General features: G+C 40.0%; 2 protein-coding genes across 2 annotated transcripts; both read right to left on the bottom strand.

Moving 5' to 3' along the window:
• Nucleotides 1-548: 548 nt before the first annotated feature.
• Nucleotides 549-4,174, bottom strand: ptger4a (prostaglandin E receptor 4 (subtype EP4) a). The gene is made up of 2 exons (XM_085786439.1): nucleotides 3,088-4,174; nucleotides 549-2,796 (listed from the first exon to the last, which is right to left on the bottom strand). Exons 1-2 carry the CDS (start codon nucleotides 3,868-3,870, stop codon nucleotides 2,260-2,262), a joined length of 1,320 nt encoding a protein of 439 aa, XP_085642565.1. The 5' UTR covers nucleotides 3,871-4,174; the 3' UTR covers nucleotides 549-2,259.
• Nucleotides 4,175-14,700: 10,526 nt separating this feature from the next.
• On the bottom strand, nucleotides 14,701-23,278 carry mrps27 (mitochondrial ribosomal protein S27). The gene is made up of 11 exons (XM_085786440.1): nucleotides 23,195-23,278; nucleotides 22,971-23,048; nucleotides 21,770-21,840; nucleotides 21,549-21,607; nucleotides 20,923-21,037; nucleotides 19,987-20,065; nucleotides 18,629-18,744; nucleotides 18,244-18,346; nucleotides 18,012-18,154; nucleotides 16,744-16,905; nucleotides 14,701-15,205 (listed from the first exon to the last, which is right to left on the bottom strand). Exons 1-11 carry the CDS (start codon nucleotides 23,265-23,267, stop codon nucleotides 14,960-14,962), a joined length of 1,245 nt encoding a protein of 414 aa, XP_085642566.1. The 5' UTR covers nucleotides 23,268-23,278; the 3' UTR covers nucleotides 14,701-14,959.
• Between the last annotated feature and the right edge of the window lie 2,895 nt (nucleotides 23,279-26,173).

Genomic DNA, 26,173 nt, shown 5'->3' on the forward strand with positions numbered 1-26,173 from the left:
ATTGTGTTTATTGTTACAGGGAAGAAACTCTCTCGGCCAGGTCTACTTCCTGAGACCCGTTTTTTTTTTTTTTTCTTTCCATCAGACTAACACAACACTGTTTTTGTGTGTTTCTGACATGAGATATTTGACACATTAGCAATAACCAGCAATTTGCTTATAAAAATCTTAACTCTGAGTGTGAAGGTTTTGTTTATTTGGCCATAAACTATGGAAACGCAGCCGCCACCGCCTCCTCCTCCTCTCAGGGCCATTTGTCTGTACTAAAGGGGTCATGGGATGATCTCACTAAACCTTAACAGGGAAAATAGTGAGTATGAGAACTTCTTTTCTGATATTATCAACTTCCGGCTTTACGTTAACAACATATGGCGACACGTCAAAGGCCATGTTTGCCCTGAAGCGTCTGTGTTGATTTACAGCTGCATTGTAAACGGTACACATTTGTATTCCTGAACACACTGAGGTTCTCGGTTGTTTCTGCTCAGTTTTGGTGTGCTCTGATTCATGTTTGCAGATAAGAAAATGACTCAAAAAGCAAATAAAAGAACATTTTGAACTGTATGTCCACAGACTTCATTCTATTCAACAGTATAAACATAATTATATAAAGTGCATAATTCAAAAATGTGCCAAAAAGACATTATTAAATTTCAGCCAAATATTAAGGTCATGTTTTCTCAGCATTTATCCACTTGAACGAGTTTATCTAAAATCAACAGCGGAGAGACAAGAGAGAAAAGAAAGGCAGAATATAATCTGTGACGTTGGGCAACAATCTGGAGTCAATGTCATAACATGGAAAAAGAGGCAGATTCGTCTTCAAAGCTGCTGAAACCACAGACATTAAACTCACTTGAGCGGAAAAAGCCCTCACAAACAGGAATTTAATGTTCATTCTCTTAATACGGTGGTAAGACGGGTGAGAGGGCGACATTACGCCGCATTAACACAGGTTGGGAAATGCAGCAGTGCCAATCAAAATGCCAAACATTTACTGTCACCAGCTTCTATTTCTGATTTCCATCGTAAACAGAATATCTTTGGCTTCTGGTCAAAACAAATATTTTTGAAAACATCTGCCTGGGTTATGGGAAGCTGTGATGTTTTTTTTTTCTTTTCTTTTTTTGAGATTTCTTATATTTTAAGTAAACATTAACATTGATTAAGTAATCATATAATCAGCGGAGGGATTGTTGGTTGAAGTCCTAACTGATACACAAGTTCCTTGATAATCTGAATGTTTGTGCTGGAAGAATGCGATCCATGACCATCCATACCAATTAGACTACATAATCATTGTTTTTTGGGGGAGAGAGTTGTGATTTATTAACTAGGACCTTCTCCTAGAGAAGAATAATTTTTATTACAAACAATATTTTACACAACATTGATAATTTCGAACACAATTTCTCTTAAACTGACAGCTGTGTTGAAATATGTTCATCTTAAATACATCAAGCAACATCTGGCCACTAATTGACACCATACTTTCTGTAGCTGTAGCGGAAAAACTCTTCAACGTTCCCAGTCAGGTTTTAATAGTTTGGTGTTAATATCGACGGCACATGAATCTTTGTACCCTAATTTTCAAGATGGAAACCAATGGTCTTGTAATTTGAGATGACAAATTTGTGTCTTATTCCAAGGGTGAGGAACAAAAACATTGGGGTTCACCACATAATAATAATACTGCACTGTACATTAGTCATAGAACTAACACAATAAGTCCTTCAGTAAGCACTGTACAAGAGAGTTTGTTTGACAAATCGATCCCTACTTGCGCACAAGGATCACATTCAATACAGGTTTCATTTACAATATCCACCACAAGGCTTGTGACTCAAATATTCTAAATCACTGGCCTCATCTAGTTTACAGTAAAGGTTTCCACAATAATCGAACAAAGTAGCTGAAATCAGGACATGTAGCTTTCCCATCCCTGCAACACTTGAGTCATGAAAAGTGGGTCATCTCTGTTTTGATAACTTCTCATTGTGGCGAATAAAATGATCAGATCTGCTTGCACAGTCACAGATAGTCATCGCTGAGGTAGCCGGGTGCTGAAACTAACAACATGAGATGAAAAAGCTCAGAGCACTTCAAGCCTCTCTCTCCTCACCGTATGTGCCCAACTTCACAGGTTGAGCCATTTATTATTTTTATGTGCCTATACCGCCATATTTCAGGGGTTTAAACGTTCACTTAAGGAGAAGTAATTCAGTAGACGATCTATCAGAGAACTCTCTCCTGGTTAGTTCAGATACATTTCTCCTCCACTGACTCAGAGCTCAACGACACCTGCAGTGCAGGGTCTTTTGGACAGGGCAAGGCTGAAAGGTCCCTGATGACATTTGTCCCTTTTCTGGTCTGAGCCTCAACACTGCCCTGCTCAAATGAAAAAGAAGTTTTTGAGTGTCTGACTGATGGAGGCCGTGATACAGACAGTCGACAGCTTCCAGTGAACACCTCACTTCCCTCTGGCAGGTACAGGAAGGTCTGGGAGCTGCTGGTGACATCTCGCAGCGAGTCCCGGTTGGAGATGACCGAGGATAACTGATGAGTGTCTATACAGTGGAAGTTTCCCTGTCTCTGTTGCCTCCTGGCTCCCATTTTACAAAACAGGCACTTGATTTTCTCAATGAGTTTGAGGAGAACAGCCTTGCGCAGCAGGATGTAGATCCAGGGGTCCAGAATAGGGTTGAAGGAAGCAAAGCGTATCGCTCTTAGATCAGGGTTTTTTTCCAAGATCGGTTCAACTGGAGTCTTATAAAGCTGGTTCAAAAACACTTGGGCCTGCAAGGGAAATTAGAATAATGTCTGAGTATATGGACAGATGTTTTAATGTGTGTGTTAATGTGCAGCCTTGGATTAAGGAGTAAGAAAGCCATTATAAAGAAAACATATACGTTATCAAGTTCAAAAGGAATAAGTTTAACTTTGCTTCCAAATCATCTGCACAGACTTTGATCAAATTAGATTATACAAATTGTTCTATACATAAAAATCTAACTTTGTGTTTAAGAGAGCCTCCGCGTAAAAACGTAGATAGAATAGAGCAGAGAGAAAGCAGAGAGAAGAACTTACAACAAGTGGGATGGAGCAGATGAGCACCACTGCTGACGTGCCTATGAGCAGGATAACCATTTGAATCTCCGCACCGGCCAGACGCCCGAAGCTGCGTCCTCTCCTCTGCGGCTCCACGCTGCGCCCCAGGTCGGTTCCCAGAGACATTCTGCGCACGAAGCGCCGGTGCATCCGGATCAAAGCCACACACACCAGCACGTTACAAATAACAGTGACGAGAATGAGGAGAGAGCTGAAACCTGCGTACATGTAGGTGTAGGCTGCGTCGCTGGTCTTGTTGCTCCTCCACTCTAAAAAACACCAGGTTTGCGGGTATTGTTTCTTCACCTGCCCAAAGCCCATGATCGGCAGGGCGCAGAAAAGCGCGTTGGAGATGTAGATCGCCAGGAGAGTCAAACCGGCCAGTTTTTGGTCCACATAGTCATTGTAGAAGTAGGCATGGTTTATAGCTATGTATCGCTCCACGGACATGGCACAGATGATGCTGAGTCCCGCCAGGGAGAAGAAGAGCATGGTGAATCCAAAGTATTGGCACAGGGGGTCCTCTCCTGGCCACGAGCCTTTCACATAGATGGCGATGGTGACCGGACTGGCCAGCAGCGTGCCCAGCAGGTCCGTGACTGCCAGTCCACACACCAGCGTGTAAAACGTGGTTTCTTTCTGTTCTTTGCGAGATTTACAAAGAACCACGATGGCGATGACGTTTCCCACCACGCCGAAAATGAACATGATAGACGGAATGGTCGGGACCATGGTCCTCCCTGTCATCGACTGATTATTCATGGTTATGCCTTTCGAAAGCGCATCAAGACGAGGCAAACAACTTCTATTAACGCCAGTACTTCCAGTCCAAAGCTTGAAACTTGCGCCTGAGCAACATTATCGAAGAGACAAAAGCAGGTTGCACCTTATCTCGTGGAAAAAAACAACTTCTAAACAACTTTCAGCTCAGCAGCAACAGCATCCTCCGCCGGCTTCTGCTGTGGTTAGTGGTGTTTGTATCAGATCATCAGCTTGTGCAAGACAGAGGCGGATTCTACTCACCGCAACCGACAGATGAAAGCCAGCAAAACACACACACACACACACACACACACACACACACACACACACACACACACACACACACACACACACACACACACACACACACGCCAAGTGACTTCATTGAAATGTGGCTCTGCCTTCAAGCTGGAAGCTTCAGTCCCTCCCTTTCATTTCACTTCTCAGCCCTCATCAGCTGTTCAGTCCAGTCGGGTGCAGGAAAGGCCTTGTACAAATTGTGCAACACCAACACACAGAGGTCAACCTGAACTCAGAGTTTATAACAAGTTTATTATAATGATCATTTTTTGCTCTTAAAGTTAGTTGGCAAGTTAAAAGAAAAGAAAAAAAACTCACATTTTGATAATAATGATCCAATTAGTCCTATTGATAAAAGAAAAGGAAACTTAAAAAAAAAAAAAAGAGTCTACAAAATCTCAAATGTTTTGCCACAACATAGTCAACATTTCCTGTATCTGGTGCTGATCAGTTACTAAATGTCATTCACTGTGAGGTGTCCTGGTGGCAGACAGAGAGAGAGAGATTCTCAGTAGAACCAGTCATCCCTGGAAAAGATCATTAGCATCTCTCAACAAATTGTTGTGTTTTATCACAAGGTTGAGGACACTGTTTCTTTGATCATGATGTTATAAGAACATTTTTTATCAGGTCATTCAAATTCAGTCCTCTAACAAATTTAGGTGCTCTAATGACTGCTGCAAAATGTAATGTGCCCATCGTTTTTCAATGCAGCAGATAAACATTGCGTCCTGCTGAGAGACAGTGATGACACCAATGTCCCTGTCATGATCTGGTGAATCAAACTGCAAAACAATACGTGATTATTCATTTTATAAACTCCTGGAATCAGATATTTTTCTGTGTAGGCTATCAACTGTGATCTCTGAGACTAAAACACCAGAAACCATTGCGTCTGTACAGACTAGCAGCAGATTTATGAGTTTTTAAAACTTGTTATCAACAGATATCTATTTATTTTTTACCAACATTTTATTCATGATGACAGAGAACTCATAATTATGATGCATTTATCATAAATTCTTCACAAAATATGTCTAAGACAAGTATGCAAATAGTTGTTTTCATGTAATAATATATAAACCTGGCACAACAACACCTGAGCCTGCAAGGAAACTGACCAAGTATAATGGTGAATGTTTTCAGTATAGTGTTTATACTGTATGTCTAGCTTTGAGTGATTAACAGGAAGAGTGAAAAGGCTACTAATAAAAACACAAGAGCAGCCAAAAGAAAGATCAAGGAAGGAAAAGTTGAAAAAACACAGAGAAAGTTAAGTCTGCATCCGCTGCAGAGCTGTAGCGACTTGGACTTTGGTTTTGTTTGCACTGAGAATTGACCGACCTGCTACAGATTTTGACTGTTACAGTAAAGCTGCAGCCAGTGATTTAACATCAGTATTATATTATTGCAATATCACCCCCAACCACATGTGGCAGCACGATGCTACTGAGCAGAACCTCGGCACAGAAATGATCTGTGGCGTAACATGATTTCGTATCTATCTCCAGTGATTCTTGAAGAACTCTCAGTGCTCCCTCATCCGCCACAGTTGTTGTTAGCACAGTTTCTAAGCTTGCATTTTTTTTATTCACGTGACTGTGCATCGCAATATTCTGCTTGTCTCTCTATAAACATTCAATTCTGCGTGAAGATGACCAAAAAGTAGCAATTTATCATAAGTTTGAGGTGGGTTTTTTGTTGTTTTACATTTGCCCAACATTAACAACAATTTCTTTTCTTGCTCAGTTAGGTGACTTCAAAATTTTAAGCAAAAAATGCCTGACTGACTAGATTTATTGTTCCTGAAAATTTCCATGACTGCTGACAAACGGACTGGCTCTCAGCACCATGCGTAATGAGGCGGTGTTTCGCTGTACTGCTGATGTCAGCAGTGGGCGGAGCAGACTTCTGGCTGGAGCTTGTTTGCCTTCTCCGAGCTGTACTTAACCCTGAGCTAACTGTCAGGTGCATCAGTTGTGACAAGCAGTGTACAGTGTGTGCTGTATGGCTTTCCATATTTGAATAAGTTGAAAAACAACACAATCTTGAATGAATATTTGCATAAGCACAACAGAAACGCCGTTAACTCTCTCTCTCTCTCTCAGCTCGACTGGGACTGTTTTCACAGAACATGTTGAACTCGGGGGGCCTTGAGCCCTGCTGCCTGACGTCATCCCACTAGACTGACCCTGTGCTCTTTGAAAACACTCTTGTTGTTTTCTTTGTTATTAATTTCTGGCATTTATTTAAACAGGGAACAGGGAGAAACACTGTGTGACTTAGGGGGCCTTAGAAAAATAAAAATTTTTCTCAAGTATGCCATTCACATGTCAGCTGTATATATTGTAATTGTCCTTTACATGTCAACCCCTTAATAAACATGGCTGTTATATAATGTGTGTGTGTGTGTGTGTGTGTATGCCACCTTGTGTGTACACAGCCCGCAAAATATGATTTCAGCCTCCTGTTGTGGACTCCTTTACAGTACGTGTGTGTATGTCTGGTTACGAGACATGCAGAATGTGCTGTAAGTAGATTTGAAAGATTAGGTTTCTCATGAATGTGCTTTTCCTGGATTTGTTTGCTGAAGTCAGATAACCTGCAGTGTGGTTGCACTGCAAACCCAGATTAATGACCACCAACACTGCTGAAAGAATCAATTTTCCTGTAAATGTGACTCGAGCTTATATAGACAATCACATAACTGAGTGGGCCTTTCTGTTCATATGTTTGTTTTTTATTTTTGCTGTGCAAAGAAAAAAAAAAACTACTTCCCAAACACACTTCTTCGTCTTCCAGGGATTTAATTCCTGAAATTACTGCATTGTGTCTTAAAAAGGTTTTGAGGTCTCTATAGATTCCATTTTATCCTCAAAGTTTTGCCAATCAGTGGGAAACACGCCTTACTTCTTCTCCTGTGGAGGCTGGCTGGGATTTCACTTTGTCTCTTAGAATAAGAGGGAAATTTACACCAAGGAAGAAAAACTAGAAATGCAAGTACAGGTGTGTGGCACACTTTACTTGCCGTAGTGTTTAGATATAGTTCTGGATGAATCCCCTTGCAACCAATGTATCTGTTTTGTCTTAATGCCAGGGCTGAGGCTATGATTTATCATCTGAGATTACTTTTTGCCAAAGGCGTTTTTGTTTAGAAAAACAACAGCTCCCTGTGGAGTGAAGTATGATCCCTGATCTCCGAGGACAGGTACAGGCACATTTGGTAGCATGTGGGGTGGGTCAATGGAAACAGCCTTCATTCCAGGTGTAGTTCTGCAGAATGTCTGCAGGGATGCCCCACTTACACACTCACATATTTTATAACTGATGAAATGGACACTTATCAGTTTTGTCAATGAAATGAGCTGGATACATACAGATGATTTAAATATAGACAAATAGACCAGTCATAACATTCACTTTGATTGAATCGGTATCTCAATCTGACAACATTGTCTCATAATCAAATCTGTTTTCTGTTGCTGTTTTAATTATATTACATGGTCATCATCAGCAGATGCAATTCACCTCCTCTACATTTAACATTTAACATTGTACTTGTTCAAATATCCACTTTTCTGAGTTTTAAAAATATTTTTCATCCACATTAGCTTAAAGTAATAGCTGTAATTATTCTCTAAGATGTGCAGTATATGCAAAAGGATGATATCACTTACAGTATGTGTGTACTGTAAATGCAGGAAAACAGAGAGCAGCAGCTTAGCACAAAGTCTGGAAACAATTGTATCCAGCAGACCTGGTTAAAAATCACTACACCTCTATGGATGATTAAAGCAAAACATGTCATATCTTGTTTGCTTGATCAGTACAAAAATCTAATTCTTGTCTTGGAGCAGAGACTTCAGGAAGCTACTAGTCCAGTCTTTATGCTAAGATAAGCCGCTGGCTCCAGCTATCTACTAAGTGTATTATTAATGGCAGTCTCACTCGGGGAATAAAGTTGATATTTCCCAAAATGTCGAACTGATCATTAAGAGTTGGACTCTTTGTCATAGTCAAAAATGAACTTTTCATCTCAAGATGGTATTCCGGAAAAAAAAACATGAAAACTACTGGATTCCTGGAAAGGTGCAAACATCCCATAAAAAAGAAAGAAAAAAAAGTAGAGTAAAACAATGTTGGCCTGCCAGAAAATGGTCAACTACAGAACATGAAATGGCTGTGAAAATATTTGACCCAACATTTTTTTTGTCAATATACCTGTTAGACGCACTTAAAGCAGAAGTAAGTGATATTTTTGTGTTAATATAAGTCTTAAATAGTTATATCTTCCGACAGCAATCACTTACATAGAGTGTTTGGACCGAAACACGGGTCTGTCAGTCCCTCTGCTCTGCTCTGAGCCGAGGAGAAAACTTTTCTCGTATCCTACAGTTTTTATCCAATGAGGAGAGAGAACGGCATGCAGGGCTGTGTGTGCAGCCAAGGGACGCCGTGAATGTGGTGACGTAGGGACGAGGACTGTTATGGTGGGTTCAAGGCAACTCGTAACTCGTGTTTTTCCGACCTGTGAAGTCGTACCAGTTCGATCTGGTACGAGTTCACGGGTCGGAGGTTACGAGTGGCCGTTATAGTGACTTTCACAGGTAAAACAGGTCGGAAAAACACGAGTGGGTTGCCTGGAACGCTACAAAGTCGTAAGTTGTGACTTGAAGCAGTAATTTACGGTTTCAAAAGCCTGCCTGGAACGCAGCATTAGCGAAAACGACCGGATCGCTTACTTCTGCTTTAACGAGTACTTTAAAATAGAGCGGTTACTGTATAGTTGCTTTTAACTAATCTTGAGTCATCTCTCTTGGCTTTGGCCTGCTCCCAACATCTCCGAGAATAAGTCTAGGTGGACTGGCTGTTTGTCTTGAGGACACTCTGACTGCAGCTTGTTTTTTAATGTAAAGTTTATCGAGAGTTTGGATGTGTTTATTCTGGGGTATGGTAGATTTGCAGATAACATCCGTATGTGATCTCACTCAGCATAACAAAGCAGCAGCGCCGAGGATCAGATGTAAACTGTTTGAACTGGCACTGAGGTTGACATGTGATGCCAACACAAAAACAGAAACAGTTTGTCTGCCGTTTGAGATAATTCACAGCAGGCATCCTATCAAAATCGTGTCATTAACTTGTTTGGTCAGTCGATTTAGTTATCTCGTTTATCTCTAACCCCTTGGAAATATAGATTTGAGATACACTGCCACTGTAAATATAACCTGGAGTGATCTAAGCATAAAACACACATCTAATGTCAGCATATTATCATCTGGCACACAGCGTTACCAAGGGATTTGGTTTTAAGCTCGAGGCTGTAGGCCTGCAAAGTTTGCAACAGCATAAAAGCTGGCTCAAGCTCAGTCAAGTCAAAATGAAAAGAAACACTCTTATGCACTTAAATCCTAACAATAAACGTAACGCAATCAATTTCTGGACCGTTTATTCAGAAAGAGGGCGTTATGCATATTATAGCAATGGTCAAACATCTGCATTGTGGGAAGTTGCTTAAAAGGTGTTAATCCACCCAAACAATTTGGATTTCTTGGAAAAACACTGAGCTCTACATCACTGTGAGCGCCTGCACCAGTTCCTACCATTGCTTTTGGACATTATGTTAGTAATCATTAACAGGGAGAGAAATTCAAAGCTGCATTAGAGACGTTTACTGCTAATTTTTACATGACCAGACAACTCCTGCTGCCCATTAGAACACAATGGAAAAAAGCAAGCAGGATGTTACGCTGCTGATGATGCATACATTAAGGAAAATGGTGTAAACCTGCTGCCAATGGGCCAAACTGAAACAAATGTGCAAAACCCAACCAACCCCTTCATCTTTTTAAATCAACGTCATATTCTTTATTTCATATTCAGTATTATGGTCCAACTATTGAGATTATGAATTTGTTTTGGACTTGTAATGTAGCAGTTTTGCTATTTGATATGATTTAATGTTAATATCCTATTTGTTTGCTGATAACCTAGCTAGACGTTAGCAGTTCAAAGCTGATATCACCTTTTACTCTTGTGGAAAATGGCTCCATTCGGACAGGCTTTATGTCCAGGTCAGTGATTTCAGTCCACTTTTAAAGGTGTATGGGTCATTTTCATGTAGCGATAATATTCAGAGCCAGAATTGCCTCCATTTCCAGCAAAAACGTTGGTTCGCCTGTAATTTAGACCCTCTCTAGTTACATAAGCGATGAAGAAAACCTCCCTTCTGCACTTTATCAGCTATTTGTAAATTGTAGGTGGTATTACAAAGTGTATGGTAATCATGAAAACATTATTTATTATTTAATAAAGCAGTAAGGTGTAGCCACCTAGTAATCCATTCCAATTTCTGTTCAGTGTCATGACTGGAGCTAGGACATCAGGCGAGTGGGACAGCTGTGATACGTCTTGCCAGACAGTTACATCATCCCTAAACACTGAGACATGTGTTTTATCCGCCTCACCTCGGTGTTGGGTCAATGCTCTTTCACAAATGTGTTGCGGCACTGAGTGGTCAAAGGTCCAAAAAGATAATGGAAATGCTCATCAGTATCAGAGCATCAAATACCTTAATGATCAGAGGGAGAAGAGGCAGCAGCTGGATATTAGACTTTCTATGAGAGCTTTGATGTAGTTAGAGAGGAAGAGGACTGAAATGAGGAAGAACACTGAAGAACTGTGTTTGGACCATGTGGTGCAATCCAGTGTTGAGTGCAGATACTCACTGTATCACAAACAATAGAATACAATAAAATATCATTATTTATTTAGTCATATGGCTATATTTCAGGGTCAGTTGACAAAAAATTATCCCATTACACATTTTTCATGCAGTACCACTTTTATGTACAACGTCACACGGTGCTGTAGCTCCCTTTTACCATCAACATGGTGTATGAAGTCGTTTATTTTGGGGGTAATAAATGTTTTGGCTTATAAAGATCCAGGATTTGTGAAAATGTTCCCCATGCCACTTCACATATATAAATGATTGATGATAATCTTCACATCACATTAATCTGAACAGCTGAATACAGCAGACAACATAAGGCTAAGACTCTGTGCATGCTGGTTTTTACCCAGCCTTGAAATAAGATGCATCTAATCAGCTAAGCTTTTGGAGACTTTAGTTGGTATTTTGCAGCAAATATATTGTAACGAATAAGTATCATTGATATTTCAACATTTTGAAAAGGTTATTTGATTATCAGCTAATGATGACAAAATAACAGGTAAATGAATCAGACAGCGAATATATCATTTTTCTAATTAGCGCTGCTAAATAGAAATTAGCCTAATTTACTGTATAATATGTGTACCATTGTCAGAACGCATATCCTCAAAACAAACAGATAAAATTAAACATTATTTGTTTTCTCTTTAAAATGTTAGATATGAAGGATCTGACCGTGATGAATAATGAAAGATTAATAAACATGTTTCTCTGGAGGCTGTGCTGCTGTGGGCAGGCTGGCCAAGAGAAACACAAGCAGCAGCATCTTATCCTGTAATCTGCTCTGCAGAGCAAGGCACAGACACTCTGTGGTCTCCCATCTCAGATATAAATCACACTTGCGAATCAGAAATAACATTAGAAAAAACATAACATGGTTTGTATTTACATGATAAGGGAAAAGAAGCGGAGCCATGGGAAAATAAAAACTGAACATACTGTTCAGAGTGGACTGCACATTGTAAACAAAAAAGGTTAGATGAGGATGTGCTGACTTTGTTGTAAATTCTTCCTAAGTATTTATTTTACCATTGAGGTTTCCTGAGTAGGGATAAATGGTTTGCACAGTAGCAGCTGTCCTGTATGTTCTGTATCCAGGCACTGATAATGTTTAATGCAATCGCTTTTCTCTCTGAGATTCTGTAATATTTACCCCATCCCCTCCATGAACACACACACACAGATCTTTTAAGACCCTTAAAAGGCTCTGGGCGTCAGCTAACCAGTCATGTGGATATCAAACTTCCTGACTTTTTATCCTCATCACACCTCACCAGACTGACTTTATCGGCAGTGTTAGTGCACCTGTCTACAAAAACCTCTGACAGCAGCAAGAAATGTAAACACTGCTTTTGCTTTCAGGCCAGTGATTTTAAATTGAGTTTAAGGATGAGAAGCTGACAGCGAGTGGCGGATGACCAAATTCTTTTAAATCAAAGGGTAGTGTTAACTCATTACTTTCTCCAGTAGGTGCACCACTTTACATTTGAATTATTTCATCAATACACTTGTTTCCTTTTGTGGCCATAAATCATAGGTGATAAACAATGAAAATCAAAACTCCACACAGTGACATGGAAATATTCTGAATATTTCAGGAAAAAAATCCCATAAAACAGCAAAACAACTCTGAACATGTACTTCTCTGAGTAATAAAGCTTCACTGTTTTAAAAACACATGAATGAACCACATGTACTGGGTTTCTATAATTATAATGAACACACAAAAGCATTGCATTGTGGCTGAGCCTGTGTGTGTTTATTCACTACTCGTGAATGAGCCTGTGCAAACACACTTGGACAAACAAAGACTAAACAAACTTAGGATCTGTTACTTTCAGGGATTATTTTTTATCTATCAGGTTGACCAGTCGCTACTGAACATCAGTGACATACTAATCACAGCAGACAGTTCAGCATGTCGTAGCAGGAAGCCCACAGGTGTATCTGAATAAAAGCAACAGCATTCCACTCAGGTGAGCTAGTGTAGTGGGTACTGCCACGTCGCATGCTGGTTTGATGACATAACTTACTGGGATGTTTGATGAGGCTGAACCAGTTTTAACTAAATTAGTTTTATCTGTGCTTTTCCTGCAATGCCAAAATGTCATGGTGTTGGTGAGAAATATTCCAGTCGGCCCTGTGAGGACAGAGCAATGCGTGAACTGTAAAGCAAAATTTTAAATTCAGAAAGGATGAGAACACTCGAAGGTCTTCTACATTTTCAACACATGAACAAATCCAGTCTGTTGACGGATGTGGGACACAGCCAAAAGCTGAACAGGACAGAACAGAGCAGGATTGCAGGGTGGCAGACGCAGCACAGTCATTGCTGATTCATTTAGCTTCAGTATCACTACTGTTAGACCAGTGAATGTGAAATATAGTGAATAAGGTAAACGCTTACTCATAACAACTTGATGTCAGCTAATGCTTGACTCAGGTGCAGCAGGAAAGTATAGTATATCATATTTAATCAAAAACAATTAACAGTCATAATTCACTAGTATTCTGAATGTTCTGAATTTAATGTATTCCATTCAGTTTTTTTTTCCCCATAATTACGCAAATTTAGCATTCCCCGACAAGGATATGCATGCACATTATCTGGGTTTTTGTAGCCTATTGTATTTTAGCTTTCGTGAATTTGAACAAGTGGAAATCTATTATTACACTAACCAAGTAATATAATAGTTAAGGTTAAGGTTAAAATATTTTATTATTTTTTGCTGCTTTGTTGTCTGAACTGCTTTTACTTTTCATTTGCATGCTAAGAAAGAAAGAATGAAAGAATTTACAGATAACTAAAACCTAGCAAGTAAGCAAATACTGACACTCAATTTAATAGTTTATCAACTGCTGTTCCCAAGGTAAAGTGAAAAAAATAACTATTACGCTCACTGTGAGGATAAAGTTAGAAGGGACCATATTCTGGTATTTGGATGGGATAGAAAACAGACATAATGATATTTCTCAAGAGTTAAATTACATGTTTAATACTTAGAAAGCAAACAGTGATTATGCTCTCAGAGAAGCAGTCAGAATGGTGCCTCTGGATCACAATGGTTCTTGTTTCAGCATTTTGTGCTGCTCATTCATCCTGGACCACATACCAGGCTGTTTCCCAAGATCATGCTCTGAATACTGAATAGCTGCAACATAATGTGGAATGAATGCATTATGTGCACTACGACAACGGCATTTTCTTCTCCAAAGATCTATTATCTTATCTTTTTGCAGAGTCTAAACAACCTAGGTTTTATTCAATTTAGCAGTTAACGTGCGCTGTTTTTAGTAATGAGTGCAGTTCATGTATTCGCTGATGCTGCACTCGTTGATATTGTATTCTAGCTTTTTAACAAAAAGTGCAGCAGAGTTTGTGTCTGTGAACAGTTACCTCGATGTGTTGCTGCATGATTTATATTTTCCTTCGTCAACGGAAATATTTCTGGTCATAATTACATTCCTTTCCTTTCTGTGCACAGAGTTTGGTTTTCTCTAGATGGGCTATCGGCAAATAATTCTTCTATGTAATACCCCTTTTATCACCCCGTGAGAAAACTTCCAAAGATGCTTTTGACAGACACACACACACAGAGACATAGACGACAGCAGTGCGAGAGGAAAAGGAGTGGGAGGATGTGATGGTAAGATCTTTCCCCAGCTTTTTGCTTACATGAGGTCACTTGACCAACGGGCCTAACAATTGATGTGTGCACATATTCCAATAATGATATCATCCCATAGTCCACAACAGAAAAACAATAAACGTGAGACAGTATTTTTGATACAAATGAAAAGGGAAATACATTTTATTGTGGCAATATTTTTATATTAGCCCAGTTCAATTCTATAAAACAGAGCAGTATGTTTAACATTTACACACAATAATTGATAATATACAATAATAACTAGTGACATCTCAAGATGTAATGATGACAATGTTGATATTTCACAATTCTAGAGACAGTTATCCTCTAAGATTGCACAATTTCAATGTACATACTCCAAGGACAGTTCAGTGATCTTACTTCAGCTCCATCCTCAGTGTCTTTATGCCCGAGCTGCAGCCCTGGCAGCTAACCTCTCCTGTTTCTCCTGCTCCGCCCTCTCTCTCATCTCCTTCTCTCTTCGGATCAGCTCCCTCCTCTCGGACTCCCAGGCCTGCACCCGGCTCCTGAACTCGTCCAGGTCCGGTTTCTCTGCAGCAGCCAGGTTCTGCTGGGCCAGAGTGACCACTAAGTCCTGGAAGGAGGCAGAGTCCACTTTACCCCGACTCTCCAGCTGGCTGCTAAGTTCCTGTGGAGAAAGGGAATGAAAAAAAAGTTGAAGCTGCCAAACAGTGATCTCATCACTGCATTTAAATTACTTGGATGGACCCGTCTGAGGCAGTGAACTGTATTCGTTACATTTCGAATGCTCAAGCTTCCCTGAGAACATTCCTGAACCCCTGAGAGACTGACCGAGTGTTGTCATCTGAACGTAGCTGTAGTTCTGGTCGACCAGAGGTTTTGACCCCTATTAACTGTTTGTTGACATTTTTAAAAGCTTTTGTGATGCGATCCAACCGAGCCAATACAGCCGCTGATTCTCACACGGATCACATATAATGTCACAATTTCAACGTAAACACACCAACTAAATAAACACACATTTGTACGATTTCCAGAGTGTACAAAACACATCTTGGGTGTTGACGTTGAATGTAAACTTTATTTAAAAGAGCGATATGTAAGACTGTGGTCAAAACTGTTGCTGCAGTCAAATCCAAAATACTGCAGTGTGTTGTATCCCCTCCCTTATTGTGCGATAGCTAGGTATGTGTCCAGGAGAAAATTAGCCAGTCCAGCATCTGTCCTCAAATTCTTCTCCACTTTCAGGCGTCTCCATCTTTCAAATGCATCTCCTGTGCAGATCCTGGTTTGGTTTCTTCTTTTGTCAATATACATATTCATAGCGAGGTCTTTTAATGTTAGTAACATCAGACATAATCCACAATGCTTGTAGCTGCAGCTCAGTGGTAACTGGCAAAATCAAAACAAATGAAAATCTTTAATGCAAATATTTTGGCTGTACTGTTGTCACTATTTCAAATTAACATGATCCCCTAGTCTCTGGTGACATATTTGGGGGATTTTGTGATTATTTGCCATAAATTTCTTACATATAGCTCCTTTAAAATGGAAACTTCCACAGGGTACCTTTGATAGGAGTAGTGAAAAAACTGCAGTAGCTCCCTTAAATTAGAGATACCAATGGAACCATTGGTCAGCCGAGGCTATTGGGAGGAAAAAACATGTCCCTCTGCATTAGACAACACACTATGTCAGTGTGAAGGCTTTCACCCTGCCTGCTAAATCCCTGTGTCATTATCATCATGGAGAACCAGCAGAAAGCACAGCTCAAAGCTGTGACCACTGCTTTAGGTTACAAAGATTGAAAAGACAAAAAAGAAAAATCAATCAAAACAATTTTCCAGCTCCATACTATTGGTTTTTAGACTGCCAGATAAACATTTTCAATCATACCTTATTTCACAAGCAGCATGTCTGTGTTTATTTGTGGCAAGTCATTTTATTGTCACACACAGCAATTCGGCTGCTAATCAGACAGTTTGAAATCTCTGCCTTATTGTGTGTTCTGTCACCATCACTACACAGTCAGAAACAAAAAAAACCTTAGTATGCGCCCTAATCAGATTTTACTTAGAAAAACCAGCCATGACAGGAAACACTGTTTATTCCATGTTTACCGTCTCGCCCCGGCTGGGAAACTGATGTAAATTCAGTTGCTGCTACAAACAAAAGCACACCTGCAGCTGAGCGACAAACACCCACCTTGAATCTGTCGGCATACTGAGGTAGTTTCGCCTGCTCGGCCTGATCATCTTCATCCACAGTGCCTTCTTTCTTGTCCTCCTCACCTCCTGACTCCTCTCCAGAGGTGTCAGAGTCTGAGGTGGAAGACAGTTCCTGCAGCAAGTTGTTCATGTAGTCCAGCTGAAAAAAAAAATTGTAAATTAATGTGAGGAATGGAATTTAAAAAATCAATATCAAGTGCAGTTTGGGTTCTACAAACAGTGAAGTCTTTATCAACTTTTAAAAGAGGATGCAGTTCTTTATTTCAATGATTACAGGACAGGTAGAGAGGAAAGAGGCTGACCATCCTGCTTGACAACTCACCTCTTAATCTTAGGAAGAGGTAAGATTAACTGTGACCTGAGGCAGCCGTCACCAGCACCTTCATTTGAGATGTAATATTTCCTTTCTGTCCTACGGTGTTATCTGCTCTGTCTACATTATTGCTGTGCCGCTGGCTGACACACGGGCCGCTTCGTCCCTGCTGCAGTGACATCTTCAGTGCTACAGGCTCCTTCAAAATCTCATTAGACGTGAACAAAGCTGAACTATTGAACTGGACAGCGCAGGCCGGATTAGAGGCGCTACACCCGACTGTGTGTGCGTGCATATATGTAAAAATAACAACAATGTGACAGCATGTGTGTTCCATCTCAGCTGATGAACGCCGTGTGTGTCATCCAACCCCACCTGGAAAGTAACAACGGCCTGTCTCTTCCATGTGTATAACGCTGGTTTGCCAAGCCACGGTCACTGTTTGAGACTGCAGCATTTTCATTTTCAAACACAGAAGCCTGTTTGGACGAAAGTTTGATCCACGCTGATCTCGCAGCATTAAACTGACACTTTGTTTGACATCAAACCCGCAGTCGGTGGAGAAGATCGATGACAAAAGGCCAGATGAGTGCAGAAAGTGATGCTGTTACTTCTGCAATGTGCTTGAGTTTATTTCTGTAATCTGTACGTATACAAACACTGCAGATCAATGCTATATCTCAGTGTTGATCAAGATTTTAATTATCGTTATGATAATTAAATGTGCTGATCTAATAGTAATTATTACACAGACCTGGATTATTACACCAGTCATCTTGGTTGGTTTTGTTGATAACTGGGACAGTGCCTGGTATACCTATACCTGATTCCAAGCTGTGGAAATGTTGTGAATCTCTGAAATACACATTTTGGCTGTCAAGAGCCCCTGTCCTCCATCAAATAAAAAGAAAAATGTAATTAATAATCCTTACGGCATCTTTGGACAGCTTGACGTCACCAGAAGCAGCAGCCACTCTCTCCATGACAGCCAGCGCTCGGTCCAGATATCCATGAGCCCAGGAGAGAGGCATCCCTTTGAACACAGCATGTATGCCCTTTAAAATCTCCACCTTGCCTAGATGGGAAAGGAAAGGGCACAGCATAAATGAGACAATCGCAGTGAAATATACAACATAGTGGGAGAGGAGAACCTCAGATACACACCTAGGAGAGCATTGCCGAGTAGCTGCGCACTAAGGCCAACAGTGTTGTCTTGCCTCAGTCCACAGATGAGCAGCGACGCCCCCAAAGCCCGCTCCTCTGGCACCTGAACACCACGAGAAACAAGTGTAGGTATTTCATTTACAAGCACGCTGGCTAGGTCCGGCTACAACACTCACATGCTAATGACTTGCAGACACCCACTTTCCCCAGAATAAATGAATAGCGGTTTTGAATCGGACCCTCATAAATCACTCTCAGCATCAGGAAATTGATGACTTTACTGTAGTGCCCAAGGTAATGTGCTGTATTTCCATGTGTAAGAATATACTGGTATCATTTGTTTTCATAACACCTCTCCTGTTGCTGCAGCTGCTGTTTCACTCACCGTGAGTTGTGGTCTGGTTGCTAGGTAACTGCCCAGAGCGTACAGAGAGAGGATCTGTGTGGAGGGGAGGTTGAAGGCCTCCTGAAGCATCACCTCTTCAACCACAGAGCACGCACCTGTATAACAAAAACATTACGTCATGAATACATATTTTTGCAGTGACCAAATACTCATATTAATAACCAGTCAAGTCCTCTCAATGTGCAGTGGTTAGGTGATTTTCTTTTTTAGCTCTCTTTATTTCCATTTGTAAGTTTACTGCACTTTATTCTTTTTCAGATATTCCTATCTATAACTACATTCATATTATGCTTCTAAAAACAATTTTGCATCAAGATCAAATTCAACAAGGAACAAGTTTCTTAACCAAGCGCACACTTCTGGAGTATTAGCAAAATGAATGCACTTCTTCGTTTACATCTGTTGAGTGAGCATTGGGAGTTAGCTCATTGAGATAAACAGGTGGTGGAGCTAATTGTCCAGTCAGGCACCATTAAACCACAACAAAAGAGGAGGGGGGCAACAAGATGATGTGGAAAACCCAGATGGATTTCCATTTGTTTGTTTCATATGTTAACTGGAGCTACGCTGCAGTCTCAACACAGATCTGGTGTTTAAATATTCTGCCTGTCGTCGTCTCTCCAAAATCTCCAGAAGAGAAGAGGCCTGAGTGGATGTTTGAGTTCATTCACCAAAATGTCTCATATTCTTCCCTAATAAACAGCTGGGTACTGAGGTTTTTTATGAAATGCATCGGGGACTATTTTCATCTGTGATTTTAACAATGGTGAGAATTTACACCAGTAGGCCTGTGTGTGTGTAAGGTCAGTTCATAATAAACTCCAGTGCCCACATTCATTGAAATGTAATAACATGTCACCTAGTGCAACAATGTGGTTCACTGTCAATAGGATCGATTTAGTATTGGTTTTGGTCTTTCTGTGGGATTTGTGGAAAATGAACAAAAAAAAAAACAAATACTGCCAGATCTGTGTCGCAGCATGTACTGTACAGTAAGCACTAAACAAATAGTGACTTCCGCATTTTATTGAATATAATTTTGACGTCACAATACACCTGAAAACACTGATGCCAACTATGTGCCCTCACTTGTTGAAAAAGGGACATATTGTTTACTGTCTAATTATTATGTTATTACAGAAAAATAATCGGGCTTCCCCCTTTACCTCCGTCTTTTACAAACAAGGAAAGAAATGTTTGAAGTCTGATTTTAGTGATTTGAGAGTCTGTTTCCACTCCTGGCAATATTCAGAGTAGTAGTAGAAGAAAGTATGAGGGGTTGTCACTCTCAATCTTATTTTTCTCCTGAATCTTTCAGATTAAAAAAAAAGCCTTACTTTTAAAGTCTTTATCCTTAATATAAGGATCAATGAGCAGGTTGAAGGTGAAGTCATCTGGAAATATTCCATACTGGACCTGCGCACACACACACAACACAGACATATAATCATACAATTTTTACATTATTTATTCTTGTATGCTGACTGTAAGCATGATTTAGTAAAGATTGTGTAAATGTATTAGCCTAGAAATCTAGATGCACCCTAGCGGCAGCAAATATATTTGCTCCGTAGGTGGGTCTAGAAACGAGCCATAGGAACTTTTTGAGTCTCGAACACCGATTGTGTTCACCAATCACAGCGCTCTATCTGTTTAGAGAGTCGTTGGGCGGGCTTAACGCGATGACGACATACATTTTAATTGGCTTGTCAGGCTAACGTCATCCTGCTCTTTGCTCTGATTAGTCGTAGCGCTACCCTGTTGCGTGCAGAGGCAGTTTGAAAGACAGCCTTCATCCCGCCCCCTGGATTGAGCCGAGGTCTACCGGTCGTTGCCAGACTATACATGTTAATGATATAGTCTGGCTTGTCAGGCTATAAATGTATGATAATAACTGCTGAATCCAAATGCATCACTGACATCAACCCGGGTAATGAGTGAAGTGGCTTAAACCAAACACTGGTTTACCTCAAATGTAAACACGTCACTGGCAGGTTGACGTCTCTGCATTTAGAATAATTCAGGGATTCCCAGACATCACAACTCATTCAAGAACACTACACATGCTCGACGGAAACGTCAAACATGTTAGATGTTATTTGTGCTGCTCGGATTAGTTGGGTTGTTAAGATCGGATTTATAATCACTCATCCTGTGAGATAACTGCAGCTGTCGGGCCTGATCAGGAGCCTCTCATTAGGCCTTTCCTCTCTGATTTTGCAAATCGAACTCGTACAGTATACATAACAGAGGGAAAAGAATATGTTGTGTACCTTGTTTTTAAGAGTGTACAGGGCCTTCTCCTTGGCCCCATACTTTATACACTGTCTGACCCAGCTGTGAACAGTCCAGTCTCGCAGGTACCAACAGTTTGGACTGTGACGAAACCTGGGAGGGTAAAAACAAAGCGACAGGAAAGATGTGATGAAGAGAAGAGATCACATTTACATGTAAATGCCACCAGTTTGGAAATTTAACAGAAAAATTTTTACAATAAGTGAAAAACTGAAAGAAGTGAAAGAATCCAAACAAAAACCGTTGAATGTATCAACAATAGCGATCACTGGTTACAAACTTCTCACAGTGCAAAGACAGCTAATTCTCACTCGATTATGAAAATGAATGCGTCCTGAATAAGGGTGCAATTGGGAAATACACTAAAACTTGTAATCGCAAGAATGGGTGCAGATTCCAGAGAAGGGAGTAAACAGGAAAGGTCTGGAGTTGCCCCGAACAAAGAAAAGCATGTGACTCAACATAAACCAAAACAGACAAACCAAACAGACAATTCATTCCAAGAAAAGCACGCAAGTTGGTACCAAGGACCAAAACCGAGGAAGCAGCAGATGTCTGACGCAGAAATGCAGATGCAGAAACAAGCAGTGGTGATTCATCTTACTTGTAAAGGTAGTACTCTGCTTGATCGATCTCCGCCCGAGATGATATGTTGTCAACAAACTGAAACACAAACAGGACATACAAACAATTAACAAAAACTGCTGCTGTCCCAAATGACATCAAATTTAAATGTGCTTGCTGTGTTTGACAGTGACAGGTTTTGATACGGTTCACCACTAAACCACTTCAAATATAGTCCATTCAAATGTGGTCACAGCTTACCCGAGACACAGTCAGAGAGCTGACTGGGAGATTCCTCTCGTATGTCCTGTCCATAGTGGCGGCCAGTACAGCTGTGGTTTGAAGAAATGCATCAACAACATAATTGAGAAAGTGTTTCACAGTTTGATGAACTTGCCTGAGACAAAACAGAATACTTCATCATCAGTTGTGATCCACTTAAAAATTTACAAAATAAGTACAACTGATTTTAATTTAATTTGAGTGTGAGTATAATAATTATAGTGAGGACTAACAGTCATGAAGCTGCAGGCTTATACTGCCATCCTGTGTTGATCAAGTGCGCACACACACACACACAGTAATTACTATGATAGGAACTGTGAAATATAAATGCAAGTGCAATTCATCTGAGTTTGAGTATATAAAAATAAACAGTATTTGTTTGTGCATCCAGTATAATGTGTTCTTTATACTTTACTACAGTACAGTATAGAAATCCCAATACCAGTATATCCTATTATCACTGTCTTTTGGGATATGTATGGGTTCACTAGATTCTTGCACACAGCTCTAGTTTGAGGATTGTGGCTGAGCATGTGCCTCCCTGGTTTCATGACCATGACAGTGATGTTCGTGTGTTTCAGTACCCTCTACAGTCAGTCTCCACATCTGAACATGGTACAACACCTCTGAGAGGAGGATTGGCAGCACAACAAACACATCTGCAGACATTAGGCTACGTGATGGACCAAAATCCCCCAAACAAATTATGTCTCCAACATCTTGAGGAGACTGTTTTGAGAGCATCACAGTTGTAGTAGTGGAGCTGGAGGTGTTGCTGATACAATGCTAGGCCCCGGGATCGTGTCCATGTTGCAGACGTTTGTTATATCTGCCTGGACTGCTCGCTATAGTGTTGTGGTACTCTGAGACGTGAGACCACATTTTCAAGGTTTTGGTCTTGTCTCGCAATCGACTACATTTTATACTCGGTCTTGTCTCGGTTTGAGCTGGACTCTGGACTTTTTCGGAAGACCAGGCAAGACCACAGCTGCATCTTTTCTGTTTATCTGAGTATTAATGTAAATATCAAGCCTGCCACATATGAGTTACTGGCACTGAATACAGCAATGGTCAATTGTCTCGCATGGGTTTGGTTTCACTTTTGGTCTCGGTCTTGGTCTTGACTCTCGGGTTAGGTGGTCTTGACCACAACACTACTGTCCTCCTGAGCTCTTACCGAGGTTCTGCGGGTCTTTCTCCCTCGCCTCCCACACCGTGGAGTCGGTGTACGCCGCCGACAGGAGCCATCTTCGAGCTGCAGCAGGGAAACACAGTCCATCAGGTCACAGAGACACAAGCACCACATGTTGCCTAACGGGCTGTTTATTTATAGATTATAAACACGTCAACAAAGTTTAACGCCAGCAAACTGAGTGTAAGGGACGTAGGGGTGCTGTTTACCTGAAAAAGACAAGGACAAACGGTTAACTTTGACAGCTGCAGTCACACAGCGTTTCCACACGGAGGACGCCATCTTTGGACGATACCATTTCGTAGCCGGGGCGGGGGAGTTCCGGATATATCCGACGGACCGTCAGAGAGGGTCATACCAATAGTGAGATACTGTAAATGTCGTTCATATCCTGAAACTTCATCACTTATTTATTCATACTTAAAACATGATTTGCTAGCCATACATGAACAACGCTGTTAGATCAGACAGAGAAGGTCGAATCTGCATTTATTGATATAAAAATGCACAAAGACATAGCCTATCATAAGGAACTTCGGTTGAAATAAAAACATTCAAGTGCAAATGAAATCAAATCCATGAACTTTTTTCCATTCTTTTTTCATGTGTCACAGTATAAGAGAAAGACAACACAAGGTTGTGATCCAACATGTTTCAAATGATTAATGATTTATAAAACTCTTAAAAATTAAACTTCATTTTTCATTCCATTTCAGTATAGAATTTTTTAATATACACATTTACTCATTCAAAATGAGTACTGGTCAATCTCAGGCTACTTTATTTAATTTATTGCTTCTTTTATCATTGCATTTTTGAAGAAAAAGTAACAGCAATGAGGGTAACAGCAATGAGTTTTTAGCATAAAATCAGCAATTGTGTGAAATCTAGCCAAATAGCATCTATACTAATAGCTTGAGCACACAGAGCACATTCTTAGGATTTAACTGAATATTTTACTTTTGATATCAACAAACACTGTCTAGAGATAATTTAGGTAACAGGAATGAGTTTTAAGAGTGACGGACCCTGACATAGCTACAATATCATTCAATTTCAGGAAAAATAAATTACAGAATTTAATTTTGGTCTTCCCATGACTTTCAGAAGACCTAAACGATGTCACTTCCAGCAGAACATGTCACTGGTGGAGAGTTTCAAAACTTTTAGAGTGTAGAATGTGTCCGGGTAACAGCACTGAGTGAAAACCTGGGGACGGGACTAAAATGTGAATTTTAACCAAAATATAATTAGGTTTTAATTTAAAAAATGTTATATACGTGTAGATATAATATAAAGTCACACTAATATGCAAAAAAAAATTAGATTTTAGAAGGATTTTATTCATAATGCATTGTGGTAAACTATAGCGTTTGGCTCTGGGGACATGCAACAAAGGCTATGTTTCAGTGCTTTGAAAGCCTTTTTATAGTAATTAAAAATTATATATCTTTAATTTCTACAGTGATTCATGTGTATGGTGCTTTGTTTATTAATTAAATGCAATTCATATTATATTATTACATGTTTTTATACATTTAATATGCTGGGGACAGAAATGGCACTCTTTTGGTGGAATCGCCCAAATATATGAATAACTTACAAGGATCATAGTCTATGTAGACCCAATATTTTCTAACAAATCCTTCTGTCTGGTTTAAATAAGATTATAATTAGACATTTGACATTAAATTGCCCAACCAATAAAGGAAGAGAACAAGAGAGCCGGACTGGGCCAATGTCAGAATAAATTATTGACCAAATTGATAAAAATGTATAATACTTTGCTTTTTTGCATCAGTTATTGTAAATCATGAGCTTAATTTGATTCTATTTTTATTGTTACTGTTAGACCCATTACTTACATCCTTGGCTGATAAAACAGACAATAGAGGGTGCTGTTTATTAAAGGAGGAGACAGACCAGATATGCAGACAGAAGTGGAAGTGCAGGAGATTTCACTTTGCCTGTGGCTCTGCATACAAAGCCATAAAAAGTTCCAGTGTTAGTTACTCAGCATCATGGATGGCTGCTTCCATTAGTTCATCTGGACATTACATTTGCCCAGTCATGTTTAAAACATTTAAAAAAAAGTTTTTTAAAGCCTAAAATATAATAAACCAGGAATACAGCATCAGAATAAATACTATATCTGGAACTGAGCAGTTGCAAAGCTGAATCTAAAGCTTAACGTGTTAATTTGTGCATGAATATAGCAGGGCCCTTGACCTATTGAGCCAGTGTTTTTGTTCCCAATTCAGGAGGACAGCCCTCGGCTATAATTACAATAAGCTCCTTGGCTCTGGGTCAAAGGAGGTAACAGGTTGAGTCTGGGGTGGGACAGTTTTGTTAAACAAAACATGGAAGAATCTCAGCACCCTCTCATTTTCTCGCTGACCAGCAAAACAGGAAGTCCTTACCTGAGCACAAGAGAGGACTGACAGGAAGTCAACATTTCTAAATACACAAGCTGGAGGCACAGCCCTCTCTTTAGGCATGATATTCTATATCCTATTTCATTTTATTTTTTTATTACTCTATTGTGTCCTTTTGTGGCTATTGTGTAAAATGTTAATGTTGACAATGCATTTCCACCCAAAGGCCTATACAGTATCTTTTTTGCTCCCACATTATTTCCCTGCTCTAAAAAGGTGAATGTGGCTGTGAAATATTTGTTTTCACTCTCTCAGTTACGGGCATCCCCTGTCTGCTTCCCTTTTTTTAATCTGCCCTCCATAGTTTTATCTAGGGCATTGGCATGTAAGTAGGTGAGTGAGACAGAAAGATATGTGACAGAAAAAAATCTGTGACGAGAAGTAATTATGGCTGGGTACCTTTCTCAGTAATTAGCCTACAGCAAATGTATAGAGATATGCTTCTGTTTTTGCGGCAATAGTTAACAATGGTCAACATATTAACCAAATAAACAGTATGTGCAGGAGGTTGCAAGACAGCATGGCAATGATACACTGTATGCAACTATAATAGATACTGATGAATCTTCCTGTTTTTCATTTATTAATGCCAATTGTGAAAACTGATTGACTGACAGCTGATTTCGGCAGCTTTAATATAGATTGGGCATGACATCAAATACAAATTAAATTGTGAAAGACAGAAAGCAGCAGCAGTACAACCGTGGTATATTTACTGTCCCTATAGGAATGTGCAGTCATTTATGTGCTTGC

This window comes from Trachurus japonicus, chromosome 9 (genome assembly GCF_045865225.1).
Source record: "Trachurus japonicus isolate A0001 chromosome 9, Traja_1.0".
NCBI lineage: Eukaryota > Metazoa > Chordata > Actinopteri > Carangiformes > Carangidae > Trachurus > Trachurus japonicus.